The following is a 16,286-nucleotide window of genomic DNA, read 5'->3' on the forward strand; positions in this document are numbered from 1 at the left end:
TTCTAGCAAAAGGAACTGTCAAAGACAAGATGTCCTAGAGAGTGGTAAGGATAAAGGCTCTCAGAGACCAGGCTTCCTAACAAAAGGAACTGTCAAAGACAGGATGTCCTACAAAGTGGTAAGGATAAAGGCTCTCAGAGACCAGGCTTCCTAGCAAAAGGAACTGTCAAAGACAAGATGTCCTAGAGAGTGGTAAGGATAAAGGCTCTCAGAGACCAGTCTTCCTGGCAAAAGGAAGTGTCAAAGACAAGATGTCCTAGAAAGTGGTAAGGATAAAGGCTCTCAGAGACCAGTCTTCCTAGCAAAAGGAACTGTCAAAGACAAGATGTCCTAGAAAGTGGTAAGGATAAATGCTCTCAGAGACCAGGCTTCCTAGGAAAAGGAACTGTCAAAGACAAGATGTCCTAGAAAGTGGTAAGGATAAATACTCTCAGAGACCAGTCTTCCTAGCAAAGGGAAGTGTCAAAGACAAGATGTCCTAGAGCGTGGTAAGGAAAAAGGCTCTCAGAAACCAGTCTTCCTGGCAAAAGGAAGTGTCAAAGACAAGATGTCCTAGAAAGTGGTAAGGATAAAGTGTCTCAGAGACCAGTCTTCCTAGCAAAAGGAACTGTCAAAGACAAGATGTCCTTGAGAGTGGTAATTATAAAGTCTCTCAGAGACCAGGCTTCCTATCAAAAGCAACTGTCAAGACAAGATGTCTTAGAGAGTGGTAAGTATAAAGGCTCTCAGAAACCAGACTTCCTAACAAAAGGAAAACTTAGAGACAAGATGTCCTGGAGAGTGGTAAGGATAAAAGCTCTCAGAGACCAGGCTTCCTAGCAAAAGGAACTGTCAAAGACAAGATGTCCTAGAGACTGGTAAGGATAAAGGCTCTCAGAGACCAGACTTCCAAGCAAAAGGAGCTGTCAAAGACAAGATGTCCTAGAAAGTAGTAAGGATAAAGGCTCTCAGAGACCAGGCTTCGTAGAGGGTAGAGTTGATGATGAATCCATGGGGATTAATGTCTTCTGTGGTGTATTGAGAACTTTTATCCAGAAATACTGCTGACTTCAATGTTTTTTTGTTACTTGACCATCGTTGACAGTGATAGATGACGTCTTCTTCGAGGTTGTTATCTGAAGTGTGTTTACAGCCAGCACATGGTGTTGGGAGCATATGTAGAATCTTGTACCTCCGTGACAATAAGCCATAGGACTATTTTTCCTGTTTGGAATTCTGCACATTGGTTATTGTATACATTGAAAAGAAGCACTAGAACACTGAGTATAAAAGATGAAAAAAAAAAAAAACACTCTTCACATATGCAACTTTAGTCATTACACTTTCACCAAGGTATATGAAAATGAAAGCAAACATCAGCTTGCCCTCTGTCCTAAGCAGAATCTGTAGAATACAGTACATCATCTCCTTCGGAGGAAAGGCTGACGAAGCTTTCAACTAATATTTGAACACCTCGGGGGGAAAATAATTACATCTTATACTGACATGATTTTGAGATAGTTTGAGTACGTATAGTGACACTATTGAGAAACCTGGAAAGAATTGGTCATACCTCTGTGATTTGTTGACCAAATTAGGTAATTTTTCGGCTCTCCACCAGATCCACCAGCATCAAGCAGCATAAGTCTGTTTCACTCAATCTTCACGATTTTGAGCGTTATCATTATTTTGCCCCCAAAGGTCTTCGTTTATATATTAACTCACTCATATTAATAGCCGTAGGATATTGTTGCGAGGTTTACACTTCTTTTGGAGATGTTGAACGAAATAAGTTGTGACGATCGGAAGAAGACGTTTATGCATACTGTAAGAGAAGGTAGTTTTCGTGATATTATCTGCTCTTTGTGACCATTCGCTTGTATAAATAATAAAGAAAGATTTTATTTCGAATTAATAATAAGACAATTAAGTCTGCTATTAAGATTAATGACCAGGGCAAAGTTGTTGATAAATGAAAATTCGAAAAGTGATCAGAAGGTGACTTCTTTCCATGTCGTAGCAACGAATTCATAGTTCGATGAAGATTTCGAAGATTGAGGGTAAACTTGGTATCTCTGGTAACGGAAAGATGCCTAAATTCAACTGTAAAATTAGCTGTATGGCTTGAAGGCAAATTTAAGGTGTCCCTAATCACTATTTCAAGGTCTTTGTATTTGAAAAAAGTATGTAGATGAAAAATTATCACCATCTGCAAGAATTGCATGATTTCGATGCCTTGTAATTTTAACTGGCCCCTTTCTGGTTCTCAGATGGAGTCCAGTTGGCAAATTAAATTCTTTATTTTCAGAGAGTGTCAGTGTCTTGAATTTCTAAATGTTAGATCGATAAGCAATCAGTTTTTTTTTTTTTGCGATCTTAATCTAGATTGGGTCTTACAAATAGATTATATAGGGTGAGGTTGACTGACATATAGAGAAGTTCAATTCGTAGATTCCTTAATCAAAATAGCATAATTTAGTATTTTAGGGCGGATAAAGACGGTGTCGCTTAAAAGTTTGTTATTAGAGATTTTGTAGAGCATACAATGATCCTGGTTGTTTCTGACAGGAGTCTGAATATTCACATCCAAATTTGCTAATGATGAGTCAAATGAGATAAGTCTTCGAACATTGGTAGAAGAAGCCTAGGTCGATCTCGACTAGCGAACCATGTAAATTTGGATTATTTTCAATCATTTTCCGGACAAGTTCTGGTTTGATCAAGACGTCATTGGCGTTATTCTGCAGTAGGCCCTGTATGAGGGAATCGAAATGGTAGTCTAAAATTTGGAAATTTAATAAAGTAATTAAGAATCTATCATTTGTAGTAGTGATGCATAGCAGCTGCAGAAACTCATGTCCAAAATTATTGTCGCATGTCTATAAATATGTTGTTGTAGGAATATAATTTGATATCGAATTCGCCCTGTATTTCTTATAATGTCAGTATGTGTGCGGAAAAGACATCTATGTGGCAAATTTCACGTCAAAAGAGCAGTAAATAATAACAATAAAACGAAAAAAAATCTTTTTTGTCCGTTTAGGAACATTTTGTTTTACTCATTTTAATTTTCGTATTTATCATTCTTTCCCCATGAAATTCACAACAAATATACATTTCCCGATTATACACATAGTATTAGTATTAAACGTACCCTGTAAAATCATTATCAAATTATATTCTTACAAGAAGACAGTTCTAGATATGCGACAATCATTTTGGAGTGTACTTAAGATAGTACTTTTTTTTAAACAGCTACTATAAGTTTATAACTAAGTGTGTGAATTCATAATTATTTCCTTGATTTGCCTATTTAAATACTGATTTTATGTTCGCATTTGATTAATTGCCGATTTCAATTTATGAACTTTGTGTAGGCTAAAACTATTGAGGTCGAAAATTCGCTGGTCTGAGCAGTAAATTAGAAATGAAACGTTTAGAACATTGTTTCCGAAAATCTCCAGGAATGATATCTATAAACTTGACAATAAAGTTCCTCTTTTTCGTGTAATCTTTTAAAGAGGTTCCCAAATCCACTACAAGGTTAGTTCCTAAGTTGTACCGCTGATTCGTAGAATTCCAATAGCAATTTTGTAACTTGAACAATGATATACCATGATTTTTGTTCTTTCAAATATCGTATTTGATTATTGTTTACATTTTTCTGATTGAACTTGAGTTAAGATACTCGTGAAAGTCTCAAAATGAAATGAAGTCTAACAGCTTAATGTCCCACGATTTGGCCCTTTTGGTCAAGGAAGACGATTATTAATGCAAGTGGAAGATGATGGAATGAGAATGTGGGAGGAAACGGGGGGGTAACCGAGAAAACCCACGGACACGATGTTGTCCACCACAAACTTACTTATTCGGGGATCAAACTAGGGGTCCCACGCACCAGAAGTAAGCACTCTATCACTGCGCTACTGTGCTCCCTGAAATTCTCAAGTTTCTTTGGGGTTGTCTTACACAACACGCCATTGGGCACTCATGGAATCTGCGACTGAAAATACCAAACATTTTATTTTATCGAAATGGCTATTTTAACTCACAAACATGTCCGCGTTGTTTAGAAACATCGTATATAATAACAAAAAAAAAAGGGTTGAGTTGATTTTAGTTTAGCGTCCCTTTTCAGCAGCGAGGCTATATGAGACGTGGACCTACTGATTAACGTGGAATCCGAACCACATGAGCTCCCGCCGGGAATCGAACCCGGGTCTCCCACGCCAAAGGCGCGACCGCTAACCGCTTAGCCACGAGGAGCTCAAATAACTAAAAGAGAAACACTCAATTTCTCCTTACTTAAAAGCGGTACAGCAGTATTTATTGTAAGTACATTTTCTTTATTTTTTAATACATCATTTAATTTGAGTTTTCTTGAATTCATCTTTCAGAATTACTCCTGCATTAGCTGTGCTGCTGTTGATTGCGAGTACATTACCATATGCTTCCTACGGACAATATGGCCTCGTCTTTCTAAATGATACAACTCTTCGCTGCCGAAAGCAATGGTGGAAATATCTGTTATATATGAATAACTACTTGCATGAACCATATGCGAAACAGGTAGTCAAAATTTTACGTATAATTAGTAAAATTAAAATTTTCAGAAACAGAAAGACGTAATGTCCATGCCTTTACTAAAAAAAAAAAAAAAAAAAAAAAAAAAAAAATGCACACACTTGTACACATTTCTAATTCAGCCTTTTTATACCTAGGTACAAACTTTCGGGCTCTAAATTGAATGTAACCTTTTTTTGAAAACATACATGTCTACGGGATCATGGGAGAAATGACTTCAAAATTAGATTACTTGAAATGCCCCTTATGCCAGTGATGAAAGTGTTCAAGTTGAACACATTTCTAATTGTGCTTTTTATACAAATTTGAGGATACTGAATCCAATACAACTGTTTTCAACCTGCATCCTTCCATTGATACAGCAGAACCGTGGGCCCTAATCTATTAATATTTGTGTTTAATGATGTATTAATTTTGAGATATTTTTTTTTTCATGATCCTAGGAGCGGATAAGTTAAAATATAAGACCCTTAAGATTTAGCATTGTCAACTTAGTATTTAAAAAGAGCAATTTGAAGCTTATTCAAGCATGTGTACTTTTTACTAATGGTATGAGCATTAGTTTTACAAAATCACTAAACTAAATAAGGCGAATTGGAAAATTAAGTATAGCAAGAATACATTTAACATTTTTGCTTGAAAACATAATGCGATATTTCTTTTATGCAGTGTTCGAAGTGGAAAGAAAGCAGAGGCAGTATGTCTTATTACGATTTTGACTCGACATACCGGGTATCTATATGTTGAAATACAGTGAGGACATGTTGCCTAAAATATTGCATTTCTATTTATAAAATATAATGACTGAAAAGCTTTTCTGAAGTTACGGGGGGATATGGAGAGACTTTGATCCCCGCCAACAACTTTCTGAAAAAAAAAAATAAAATAAAAATATCACTTTATTTTGTATTATACAGAATTGTACACGAAAATCCTCAAAAACTGAGTTTTTACATTAACAATTGCCTGCGGGAAAACTCCCGGACCGTCCACTCGACTGAGGGATATTCCAAACATCTGGGAGATTCGTCCCTACAGCCAGGGCCGGATTTCCCAATAGGCCCGGGCCTATGGTCGCAAGCTCCCAGGGGGCGCACGGCCGACAGAAAGAAAATAAAAAATATCTAGAAATAAAAATAAATAGCCATAACTTAACATATTTTTTGAATTGATTTTAAAAAATCAGGCTAATAAAGCATTCTGATTTTGAAGTTCATTGGAACAACAAATAATTGTTGGTAAAGTTAAAGATAAAATTGCATCGTGGAGTGGTGTTTAAGCAATTAACATATAGGCCTGATATAATTTTTTAATGAAGGTTTTTAAGAAAGTAACTTTAACCAGACTAGGGGCGGAAAAAATTATTGGGCCTAGGGGCGCCAAAATGCTAAATCCGGCCCTGCCCGCAGCAGACAACCACTAAATCCGTCCATGCTCAAAACACCATGCATTAAGACAAGAAGACATGCACATACATAAGAAAGAAACAATTCAATATGGTACATCAAAATACATATAAACTAGATGAACTTCTTTGAAAACATCTTATTTTTAAAAACAAAAGGTAGGAAAAAGATAACAAAAATATCGGTGTTGTCAACTTAGAAATTATTTCTACATATGAAATAAGATATTTTTACATGCAAATCTATTCGTCAATTACTGTGTATAAAACTGAATTTACTAAAGGTATTTAGCATTGATGGTAAGTCTTGATCACTGAGAAACCAGAGGCGGTATGCCTTCATCATACAAAAACCAAAGGCGGTATGGCATACTACCGCATACCGTCTCGCTTCGACCACTGCTTTTATGAATATGTATACAATTATATCAAAAATAAATAATGTGTATTGTCTATATTATTGATTGTTCGATTATTTCTCCTCAGTGCCTAGGAACAACGTGGAGTTTGCCTGTCGACATGCATTTGTTTTGGTTGTCTCCTTTATTTCTTTATCCTCTGAAGAAATGGCCAAGGATAGGATTGGCTTCGATTTCAGTCGCAATCATTTCGTGCAGTTGTGTTCTGTTTTACATAGCATTTACTGAAAAGGCACCAATCACAATTATGCCACTGCTAAAGTGAGTATCATGTAATTAATCTGTACTTGTTAATATTGAAGGTAAATGTTTGGTAAGAATTTCCTATAGGTATTTCATTCAATTGAGTCGCTTAATGAACGGGTTCTTTGCGAATCGGTTCATTGAACGATTCAATTGAATGAAATGCCTATAGGAAACTCTTGCCTATTTTTTTAAATACAGTACAATAATTAGGTATGTGTTGCATGTTAATAAGACACACGTACCTATTTCCATAACTTCATTTCGTAGACAAGTGAGTTTCGTTTCACGTTGCGAAACCTCCAAAGTAAGAAAATTGAATATTGAAACCGGAAGTAGAATTTCTATCGCAGCTTTTAGAGTCATAAAAATAGGTTTTCTTGATCTTTAAAAACTATGCATAAGAATATACCCTCAACCATGCCATTTTGTTTCACTCGATATGATGTATCAATTTATACAGGGTGGTAACAAACTACCTGAACAAACTTCGGACTGATTTTTGACACCGAAACAAGCAAGAAAAGTCCTTTGGAACTTTGGTCAGTGAGGAATAGCTTCGGCGATATAAGGTTCCGGAAGCGTGAGAAAAATGAACTTCAGAGGGCTTTAATTCAAAAACAACGCAACGTAGAGAGTGCGGTTTAGAACATGACATTTGAAGTTATTGAAAAATGTATGTTTCAAACCTCCGCAAGATGTGTGAGGTATTCCCCAAAGGAACGTAAGGATCTCCTAAAACCTGGCGAGTAATCTATACGTTCCTTTGGAGAATCTCTACGTTGGTTTGGAAAATTGAAGTAGTCTGTGCGCTTCATACGCATTATTTTTCCACAATACAGTATGTCCTCAATGAGACTCAAACATTTTAATGCAAAGAGCAGAGAGGGAAATCTATGTACTATACCTACTACACATGAAAATTATAATGCAGGCCAACAGGTTTTCATACCAAGGCATAAATACACAAAGCTCAGTTCAGTGTACTTCTACATGAGTACCTCAGGTGGCGCGAAAGATGTTAAGCCGATACTCCATTTCACGCCATGTGATGCGGACCTGTCTTCTGTGATAGAGTTTATGACAGCTCTTCTGCGCACTTTCAAGTCCAGTAAGTCATTTACTCTTGAAACATATACTCTGTGTTTAATGTACCGTCACAAGAAGAAATCTAGTTGGGTAATATCAGAGAAACGTGAAGGAGAAGAAATTGGACCGCCAGGCCAATCCAACCACGTGGGAATGTGTTATCTATAAACCGTCGGACTGCATGGCTCCAGTGGAGTGAGGCACCATCGTTTTGAAAGATTATTGTTGACTGCATGTCTGTTATCTCTGGCAGGCAAACTTGTTCAACATATCTAAGTAACTGTTACCACTGACAGTCTCCTCTTGGAAGGAAAACGGCCTAAAAATTCGATTTTCCATCACACCATATCACACATTGACTTTAGGACTGTCACGCTCGTGTTCTGTGAATGTGTGAAGATTTTTCTGTATCCTAAATACGCATTGTGGCGGTTCATTTGAACTAAAACATGAAAGGTAGCCTCATCTGAAAATATCACGCGCGATAAAACTGTCTTGTCCTCAACAATGCGATCTAGGATACTGCAGGCAAAAACTTCATGATTTGTTGAGAGAAAAGAAATTGTGAAAAAATAAAACGTTTCAAAATGGAGGCTCAAAAAGAGGGATGGTCATAACGTATGCCAACAATCAAGATCGAAATCCAGAGGCTGACATACATGTAATATTCACACTTAGCTCACACAATAATAAACATGTTAGCATGTGGGCAATTAGAGTGTAATTTCATAACAAACTTACCCATTTAATATAGGTAGAGCAATACTTTGTTAACCATGTCGGCCCCGGTGTACCCCACAGGGGACATGAAATATGACGACATTATTATTTCTTTACAACTTTAAAATCAGACTGGCAACATTGACAATTGTTTACAAGGACCCATCTATGAGCACCCCCTCTGCCGTGTCGTGACAAAATGCTGTAACTTTGGCGGAGCAGTTTTGCGAAAATGAGCCATAAAGTTTTCATCCGAAAATGTGATCTGTATCGTGTAGAACCAGTGTAACTAGGCAATAATGGTCAACCAATCAATTTTCACCAAATTTAATCACACAACATGCATTTACGTAACATTACATGTAACCACGTGTTTCCAAAGTCAAGATACACTGGTTCTACACGATACAGATCACATTTTCTGATGAAAACTTTACGGCTCATTTTCGCAAAACTGCTCCGCCAAAGTTACAGCGTTTTGTCACGACACGGCAGTCCTGTAAACAGTTTTCAATGTTGCCAGTCTGATTTTTAAGATGTAAAAAAATAATAATTTCGTCATATTTTATGTCCCCTGTGGAGGACGCCGGGATCAACATGGTTAAGATGATAATGCCATAATTGAATAAATAAAACTAGAGCCATTAGATTTAATTATCCAAAACTGGTGCTGTGGCCTTATGACAAAATTGATAATAACTGTCATACTGAATTAGAAGTTAGAATTTTGGTATAAGTGAGATTGGTAATTAAGTCGAATGATAAAAGTCTGTTATCAATTCGTAACGAGCATGTACTCACCAAGATTTGATCGAGTTCACTACACCTTTTGTCCACCTGCTTTCTCTTCCTAGGTTTTGGTGGCGCTATTCTTTTCCGCTTACCTTTATGTTATAAGAATCTTCTCATGACTCAAAGTAGGAAGTCTTTGTTATTGATTTAGGCATAAGGTTTCTGGGCTTTCGGTATTAATGACAATTTAGCCCGTTACGTATGAGGGATGACGTCCCTCGGCGAGCACACTATCCGGGGAAAGGGAAGGAAGGAAGCAGGTTGGGATCCGCAAGCTAGATACCACTCCGGCATTTGCCTAGTGTGAATGAGGAAAACTTCATTGAGGGTGCCTGGCCTGAAAAAGCTTTCTAAACTTTTTCAGTAGAGTGCTCCCACCTGGAATCGAACCCGGGACCGCTCGCCCCGAAGGCAAAAGCATTAGCGACTACCCTACGCGGGACCAACATGTTTGTTATTGAGTCGACATATTGCTACAAATGTTATATTGCTTATTAAAAGGAAAGGTTTTATTTGGACATAGTTTTTGAGTTGTTACGAGACTTCCTTAAATGCTCTAAAGCTGTGAATGACCTAACAACACCAGAAAAATGGAAATTAAGTTTTATTTCCATTTACAATATGAAAATCTATAAAATATTGATATCAAAGTTAATAAAGTATAATTTATCCTTTACCAGTTAAGTTCAGTCATATTACAATATAGGAACAAAAAAGTTACTTTTTAAATATTATTAAATTATCAACGGAACAGAGTGGAAAAGGTAGATATTAATTTGTAAAACGTAAGTAGCAGTTGCTTAATAAATATCATTTTCGTAAATGCAGAGAAAAAGGAAAGTTATATATAGCGATTTGGTTACTATAAAATCATAAACTATAATGCTTCTTTTACTTTACATTTGTTATCTTTTCAATGTTATTTACACAGGCTCATAATTAGAAACTCCAATAATCAAAGAAACAACTAATAATTATATAAAGGTAATCAAGAAAGTTCCGTCGCTTTCTCACCCACCACCTGCGAACATCGATATATCATCTAAGACGTACCTGCAAGATTAAAAACAGTTCCCACCACTATCTATGACCTTCTACCAACGTTCTGGAAGACCCTGGATGTCACCGCGCTAGAAAGAACTTGGTGGGCCGTGAAGAGAAGAAGGTATCAAGTGCATTTTGCACCTATACTAGGGATACGAACTGCCGTCCTCTAAGATGATGGTCCAAGAAATGGAACAGGTGATAATCGGACGGTGCAATGTCTGGGAAGTATGGCGTATGCAATAGTGTTTCCCATCAAAGGCGTAGAATAGTGTTCCGGGTCATCCTAGGAAAGGGGCTTAGTGTTGTCATGTAACAGGAGGACCCCTTTGCGATTCAGAAGTGCTGGCTCCAGAGTTTTGATTTTTTCTTGAACACGGCTCAACTACCGACAGTACACAGTTGAATTAATGCTCTGACCAGCTGGTAGCAGTTCCGGATGCACGATGCAGCGAGCAGTCTACCAAACACGCAGGGTGACCTTCTTCATATGCAGTGCTGGTTTCGGCTGCTTTTTGGAACCGGTTCATGGTATTCTAACGAATGACGATGGTGCCTTGGAACTTCCTACAGACCCGCTTCTCATCACATGTCAACACTCTGTCCAGAAATGGCTCCTTCCCCAGACAGGACTGCAAAGAAACACAGTTGTCTGCTCACGTTGCTTACTTGCCCGGAGTCAAATCATGTGCGGCCCATCGATCCAATTTGTAGTGCTTTCTACAGGCGCTGCCGAATGGTTTCCCACTCACACTGAATTGCAGTTCCAGTTACTCACGTGTGTGGACACTGATCGCCTCAATTGCTGCCTGAAGAGCTTCATTTTGTACATGTGTTGGTCTTCTGGCACGTGGTGAGTCTTCGAGTGTTTCACTGTCTTTAAACTTGTTAAACCATCGGAAGAGGCCTGACATATCTTCCGTCCCGCTGGAGAGCGTTTGACCCCAGTTTGAACTCGTACAGGATACACCCCCTTATGGCGCACTATGGGGGTTTCATGTTCACTCTATCCTTACGCAAGTTCACGGTGTACCTGAATTACCACAACCAGGTATTATTATGTTGGATATACGAATAGCAACAACTGACGTTTACGAATAGAAGGTCGTTGATGCTGATAGGCATATCGATGATCGAAAGTGGTGGCTGAAAAAGCGACGGAACTTTGTTGGTTACCTTTATACATGATTCGGAATGAAATATGTAATATTTTGAGTCTACTGATGTTGTTATGTTCCTAATACAAAATCAAAAGAAAAACAGGGGATATTTGAGTAGTTCTTGCTTTAAACCAGGCGCAAAGATTGGAGTGCTTCCCAATTTTATAGATATAACTTTTCAGGGATTTTCTTCGTTGTAGTTTCAAGCTTTGAAAGCTTTGATCTCAGCACTTGCTAATATTTTGTAAATTTCAGCACTTTTTCATTAATTTAATTTTATTCCCTCTAAATACATTTACTGGCTGTTTCATACCATCCTCATTTCAAAACTTCATTTTTCCGTCATAAGTTACTTCTAGTTTATTCTTGCGCACGTTCAACGTAACAACAATCTCCAGAGATTTTAATATGAATATTAGAGTTTTACTAATTCCAGCATTACTACCTTCACCGTTTTTCCGACAAACCTACCGAAATCTACTGCGTATTTCTCGAAATTTACTGCGTATTAAATATAACCATAGTTTTCTATATCAGTCTGCACTTCATAACATGGAATATGATACTATGATGAGAATTGAAAGTTTCCTGGAGACATGATTTAATTGAGTATTCTTTTGCTATCATCCGGGTGAAGATATTGATTTCTGAAGTATGGAATGCAGGAATTGCATTTATCTTTAGAGATTGTGATGATAAGACGGGAGATATGTGGACCTCTTCATGTGATGACTATTTAGAGGCAGGGCTATTAATGAGGCTTGTGTTTGGCTTAGAGCAATAGTAGCTCCTGATTGGGTGTTGTTGGGCTACGAGAAATGGCTTTGTTAAACTTCAGTTTTTTTCTGAAACGACGATTAGATGGGACTGAGTTGAGACCCTTCTCTCAATCTGGACTATTCCTTTCATGTGAGATGGCTTTGTCTCCGTTTATTATTGCGTTTCAAATTTGCTGCCCTTGGCTCCTATGGTTATTTGTAAAATTAAGTCTGTGTCACAGCTCTAAGCCACGCTCCGCCAGTCCTGACTTTTTGGTTTCTGAAGTCTTATGTAGTTGTTGTGTTCTTTGCATCCTTTTTCTATGGCACATCCAGTTTGCTCCATGTATTATCAGCTACATTCAAGTGGTATGCGATATACTCCAGGAGTGCGCAGGTGAAGGTTGTCTTTCAGTGGTTTGAGAAACTTTCTGGTGTCAGTTGGAGGTTTGTAAATATCTCTTATACCATATCTGCAAGTATTCTACTGAGTTTCTTAGAGGTTTAGCCGATGAAAAGCAATACGATAGTGAATGGATAATCCTCACTTTTGACTTTTCTGATTACTTTGTGTCGGAAAGTAGCGACCCTTTTTATAGTCATTAATATCTGCAAGACTGTAGTCATTCTGTTGTAGATAGAAGATGATTGATGATTGAATTCCTCTGTAAGCTTCTCTATTCATTTACCAAGACTACTTTTTGTTTCAAGGTATTTAGCGCTGTAAGACGTTGCGACTTGTGGTGTCAGGTATTTGTATTGAGATTAAGGTCCATATGTGCTGGCTTCCTATATACGCTATGTCCTAATGATGCGGTGAACAAGAATTCAGGTTTTCGGCTAACAAAAATATTAAAGAAAAGGGAGTCATCCAGACCGCTCAAATTCCATGGTGAATTTGATTTGAGGCTGACTGTTTAGAAATTCCAGAAAATTCTATAGTGTTTCAGGTCAATGTGACAAGATAGCAAAAACATCACCAACATATTTAAAGAAACAGGATCAAGAGCTTCATGTTCAAGACACCCCATGTAGAATTTGCCAATAGCGGAAGAGAGAGAAGATCCCATGGCTACATCATCCACTTGTTTATAGCATGGTTTCTCAACCTGGGGTCGCGAGCATAAGTGTAAGAGATAAATATAATTAAAATCTAATACGGTAAACATTCTTAAATATTATTTTTAACTTTGTTCTGATAAGCATTCTTTTATTTTTACACATACTGTTAAGAATAACAAATAATAAGTCTACGAAACACTTCAACTGGTGCAGAGTTATTTAAAAACCAATTTAAATGAAAGAGATACGATATGAAACCAATAAGAGCTGCATATTGAAATATCAGAAAAATATAAATACAACAAAACCTGCATCAAGTGACCAAATTTAGTTTTAATCCATTCCCTTTTAGCGAAGTTACCCTATCCACTATACACAAGAAATGGATTCTACTGTTATAGAAATAAATTAATATCGTGGGGTATATTAGAAATCCCACACAAACTTATTACAAACCAGAAATTATAAGGGAGTCGCTGGCAAAAGGATTTGATAAAATGGGGATCGTGAAAGTAATTAGGTTGAGAACCACTGGTTTATAGTAATATTCATCATAACAAAAAGTACTGGAAGGTTAGTATATGGTGAAACAGGTCAGTTTCGGGTTGAAGTCGTTTCGTATCAGCTTCATCGTATCCCTAACAGGGCTCTTGTAAATGGAGAAACTATGTACGTCGAAACTGACCAGTAGGTTGTTTGGATTCACTTTCAGGTTCTTCAGGATCTTAAGAAAATCAGAGTAGATTTTAGAAGTGATGTTCACAGTTTCCAACCAACGGATTTAAAATTTACGTTAAGTACTTTGCGAAGCGATATGTTGGGCTCCCTATGCTCTGACAATAGACCTCACAGGTACACCATTCTTGTGAACTTTTGGTAAACCATAAAGTCGAGGTGGTTGACTTCATTACGCGGACAGGGTCTTGCGCAGATCTTCGGGAAGTCTAAACTTCTTCAGCAATAGGCTGGTTTTCCTCTCAATGGCCTTTAGTTAGTTTCTTGTAGACAGAGTCATCTAGTATGTCATCTCTCTTCTCTTTATAAGCTTGTGTTGGCCGTAAGACGATGGCAATACCCTTGTTAGTTGACAGGGCTGTCAATGCAAGTATCTGCCACCACAAGTCCAAACGTCTTACAGTGCTAAGCACCTTAGCATACAGAAAGTCTCGGTAAGTGACCAGGAAATTTTACAAGAGGAATTCAACTGTCTTTGTTCGACGCTACTAAAGAATAGCTTCAGTAGTACATCTGTAAACATGGCCATGAAAAGGACCGTTACTTCTGAACACAAAGCGATCAAAAAGTCAAGTGAGGATTGTCTCTTTACTACTGTATTATCTTTCATGGGCCACACTTTTAGCAAACTTAGCAAAATACTTGCCATTATGGTATAAGAGTTATTCACAAACCTCCAGCTAACATCTGATCATTATTCAAACAATGAAAGACAAGGTTCACATGCGCACTTCTCGAGGACATTGTATACCATGTGAATGGACAGATCATACATAGGGCAAACTGGATGTACCACAGAAAAAGAATGCAAAGCATAGAACACAACAACTACATAAGACTTCAGCAAACTTAAAAGTCAGGACCACCAGAGCTTAGCTTAGCGTTGGGACACAGAGCCAATTTTACAAATATAACCAAAGTGCAGCAACTTTTGGGACAGAATAATAAATAAGCCATAATGAAAGCCATAACCGTAAGAACGGTTTCAACAGAGACAATGGGTCTCAACTCGGTCCTATATAATCAGCCCTTTTCAGGAACAAGAAAAAGGCTTTCAACAAAATTATTTCAACAGTTGATTAGAAGCGAGCATTTTCCTCGGCCAATCACAAGCCTGCATTCATAGCTCCGTCCCTAATAGCCATTATCCTGTATATATATACCTGCTGGGAGCCCGATTATCTTGATTTTACGATATATTGAAAACATAACTAACGCACCATCTTGCAAAAGTTTTGATAACATTGGAAACAATACACATCCAGTCATAAGCTTGTTTTATAAAAGACTGCAGCATCGCCTCTATTATAGAATGTGTGATAATTTTGTGTGGTTTTACAACTGTAGTTCTTCATTACGAATTATTGATGGTAATTTATAGCAATTTCTATATTACAACCGTCTCCTATATTATCCCTTTTCCTCTATGTTTAACCTTTGGATATCTTTCCGATCACAAGATGCTAACATGGTAGACTTTGACTTACAACCTATAATGATAATCTAATTTTTAAATTTTATTAAATACACGTATTAAACCATTCAATCATTTCACCAATATTCACAAAACATATTAGTATTTATTATTATTTTTTTCAGTGAGAAGACTGTTGACAGATATGCACAAGCTGTGTATGAACCTACGCATACAAGAGCTATTCCTTATTTCTTCGGAATGATCCTAGGGTATTTTTTATACCAATACAAAGGGAAACAACTTAATTTTTCAAAGGTTGGTACCATTCAATGACAATTTTCAATTTTTAACATTATGGAAACAGAACTAAATGTATTTTTTGATGAAGTAATTTATGTAAAGAAATTTCATATTTGAAAATTAGTGTAGGTTATTTACAGGTAACTGTGTCAGTTACATAATCATATTTGTCACTCAGGTGTATGAATTTTTTCCTTAATCGCTCCACTACACGCTGTAATTGACTACTCTGACCCTACATATATGATTTTCAACATCATCTGAACAAACATTAAATCTAAAGTTAATCTCTCTCTTGGTGTTTCTATAATAAATATGAGTATTTACATGTCAGTTAGCAGGCATTCTATTAAAAAAAGTGTAATTTTGCTTGGAATTAGGGACAAATTTCCCTCACAAGACTGCTCATACCTTAAGAAGTGAAGAATGTATTTTTAAAAATCGCAAATATCTTTCAAATAGTACAATTTAAGTTAAATGTTAAGGTAACTATTAGCTCGTAATCACCGTCCAAACGCGACATTTTGTTCCTGAAGTATAAATAAGTCAATTCCAGAAAGGAATGAAAACAATTCCTTT

The 16,286-nt window shown here is 37.1% G+C and overlaps 1 protein-coding gene across 1 annotated transcript in view; it reads left to right on the forward strand.

The window, feature by feature from the left end:
* Positions 1 to 6,474: 6,474 nt before the first annotated feature.
* Positions 6,475 to 16,286, forward strand: part of LOC145670751 (nose resistant to fluoxetine protein 6-like) — a 41,641-nt gene continuing 31,829 nt past the window's right edge. Inside the window, exons 1-2 of the mRNA XM_081739520.1 lie at positions 6,475 to 6,648; positions 15,590 to 15,722. Of these exons, the coding sequence (XP_081595646.1) occupies positions 6,488 to 6,648; positions 15,590 to 15,722 (294 nt within the window). The 5' untranslated portion in view covers positions 6,475 to 6,487. The remainder of the gene's footprint in view (positions 6,649 to 15,589; positions 15,723 to 16,286) is intronic.

This window comes from Thermobia domestica, chromosome 14 (genome assembly GCF_964235325.1).
Source record: "Thermobia domestica chromosome 14, izTheDome1.hap1.1, whole genome shotgun sequence".
NCBI classification, from domain to species: domain Eukaryota; kingdom Metazoa; phylum Arthropoda; class Insecta; order Zygentoma; family Lepismatidae; genus Thermobia; species Thermobia domestica.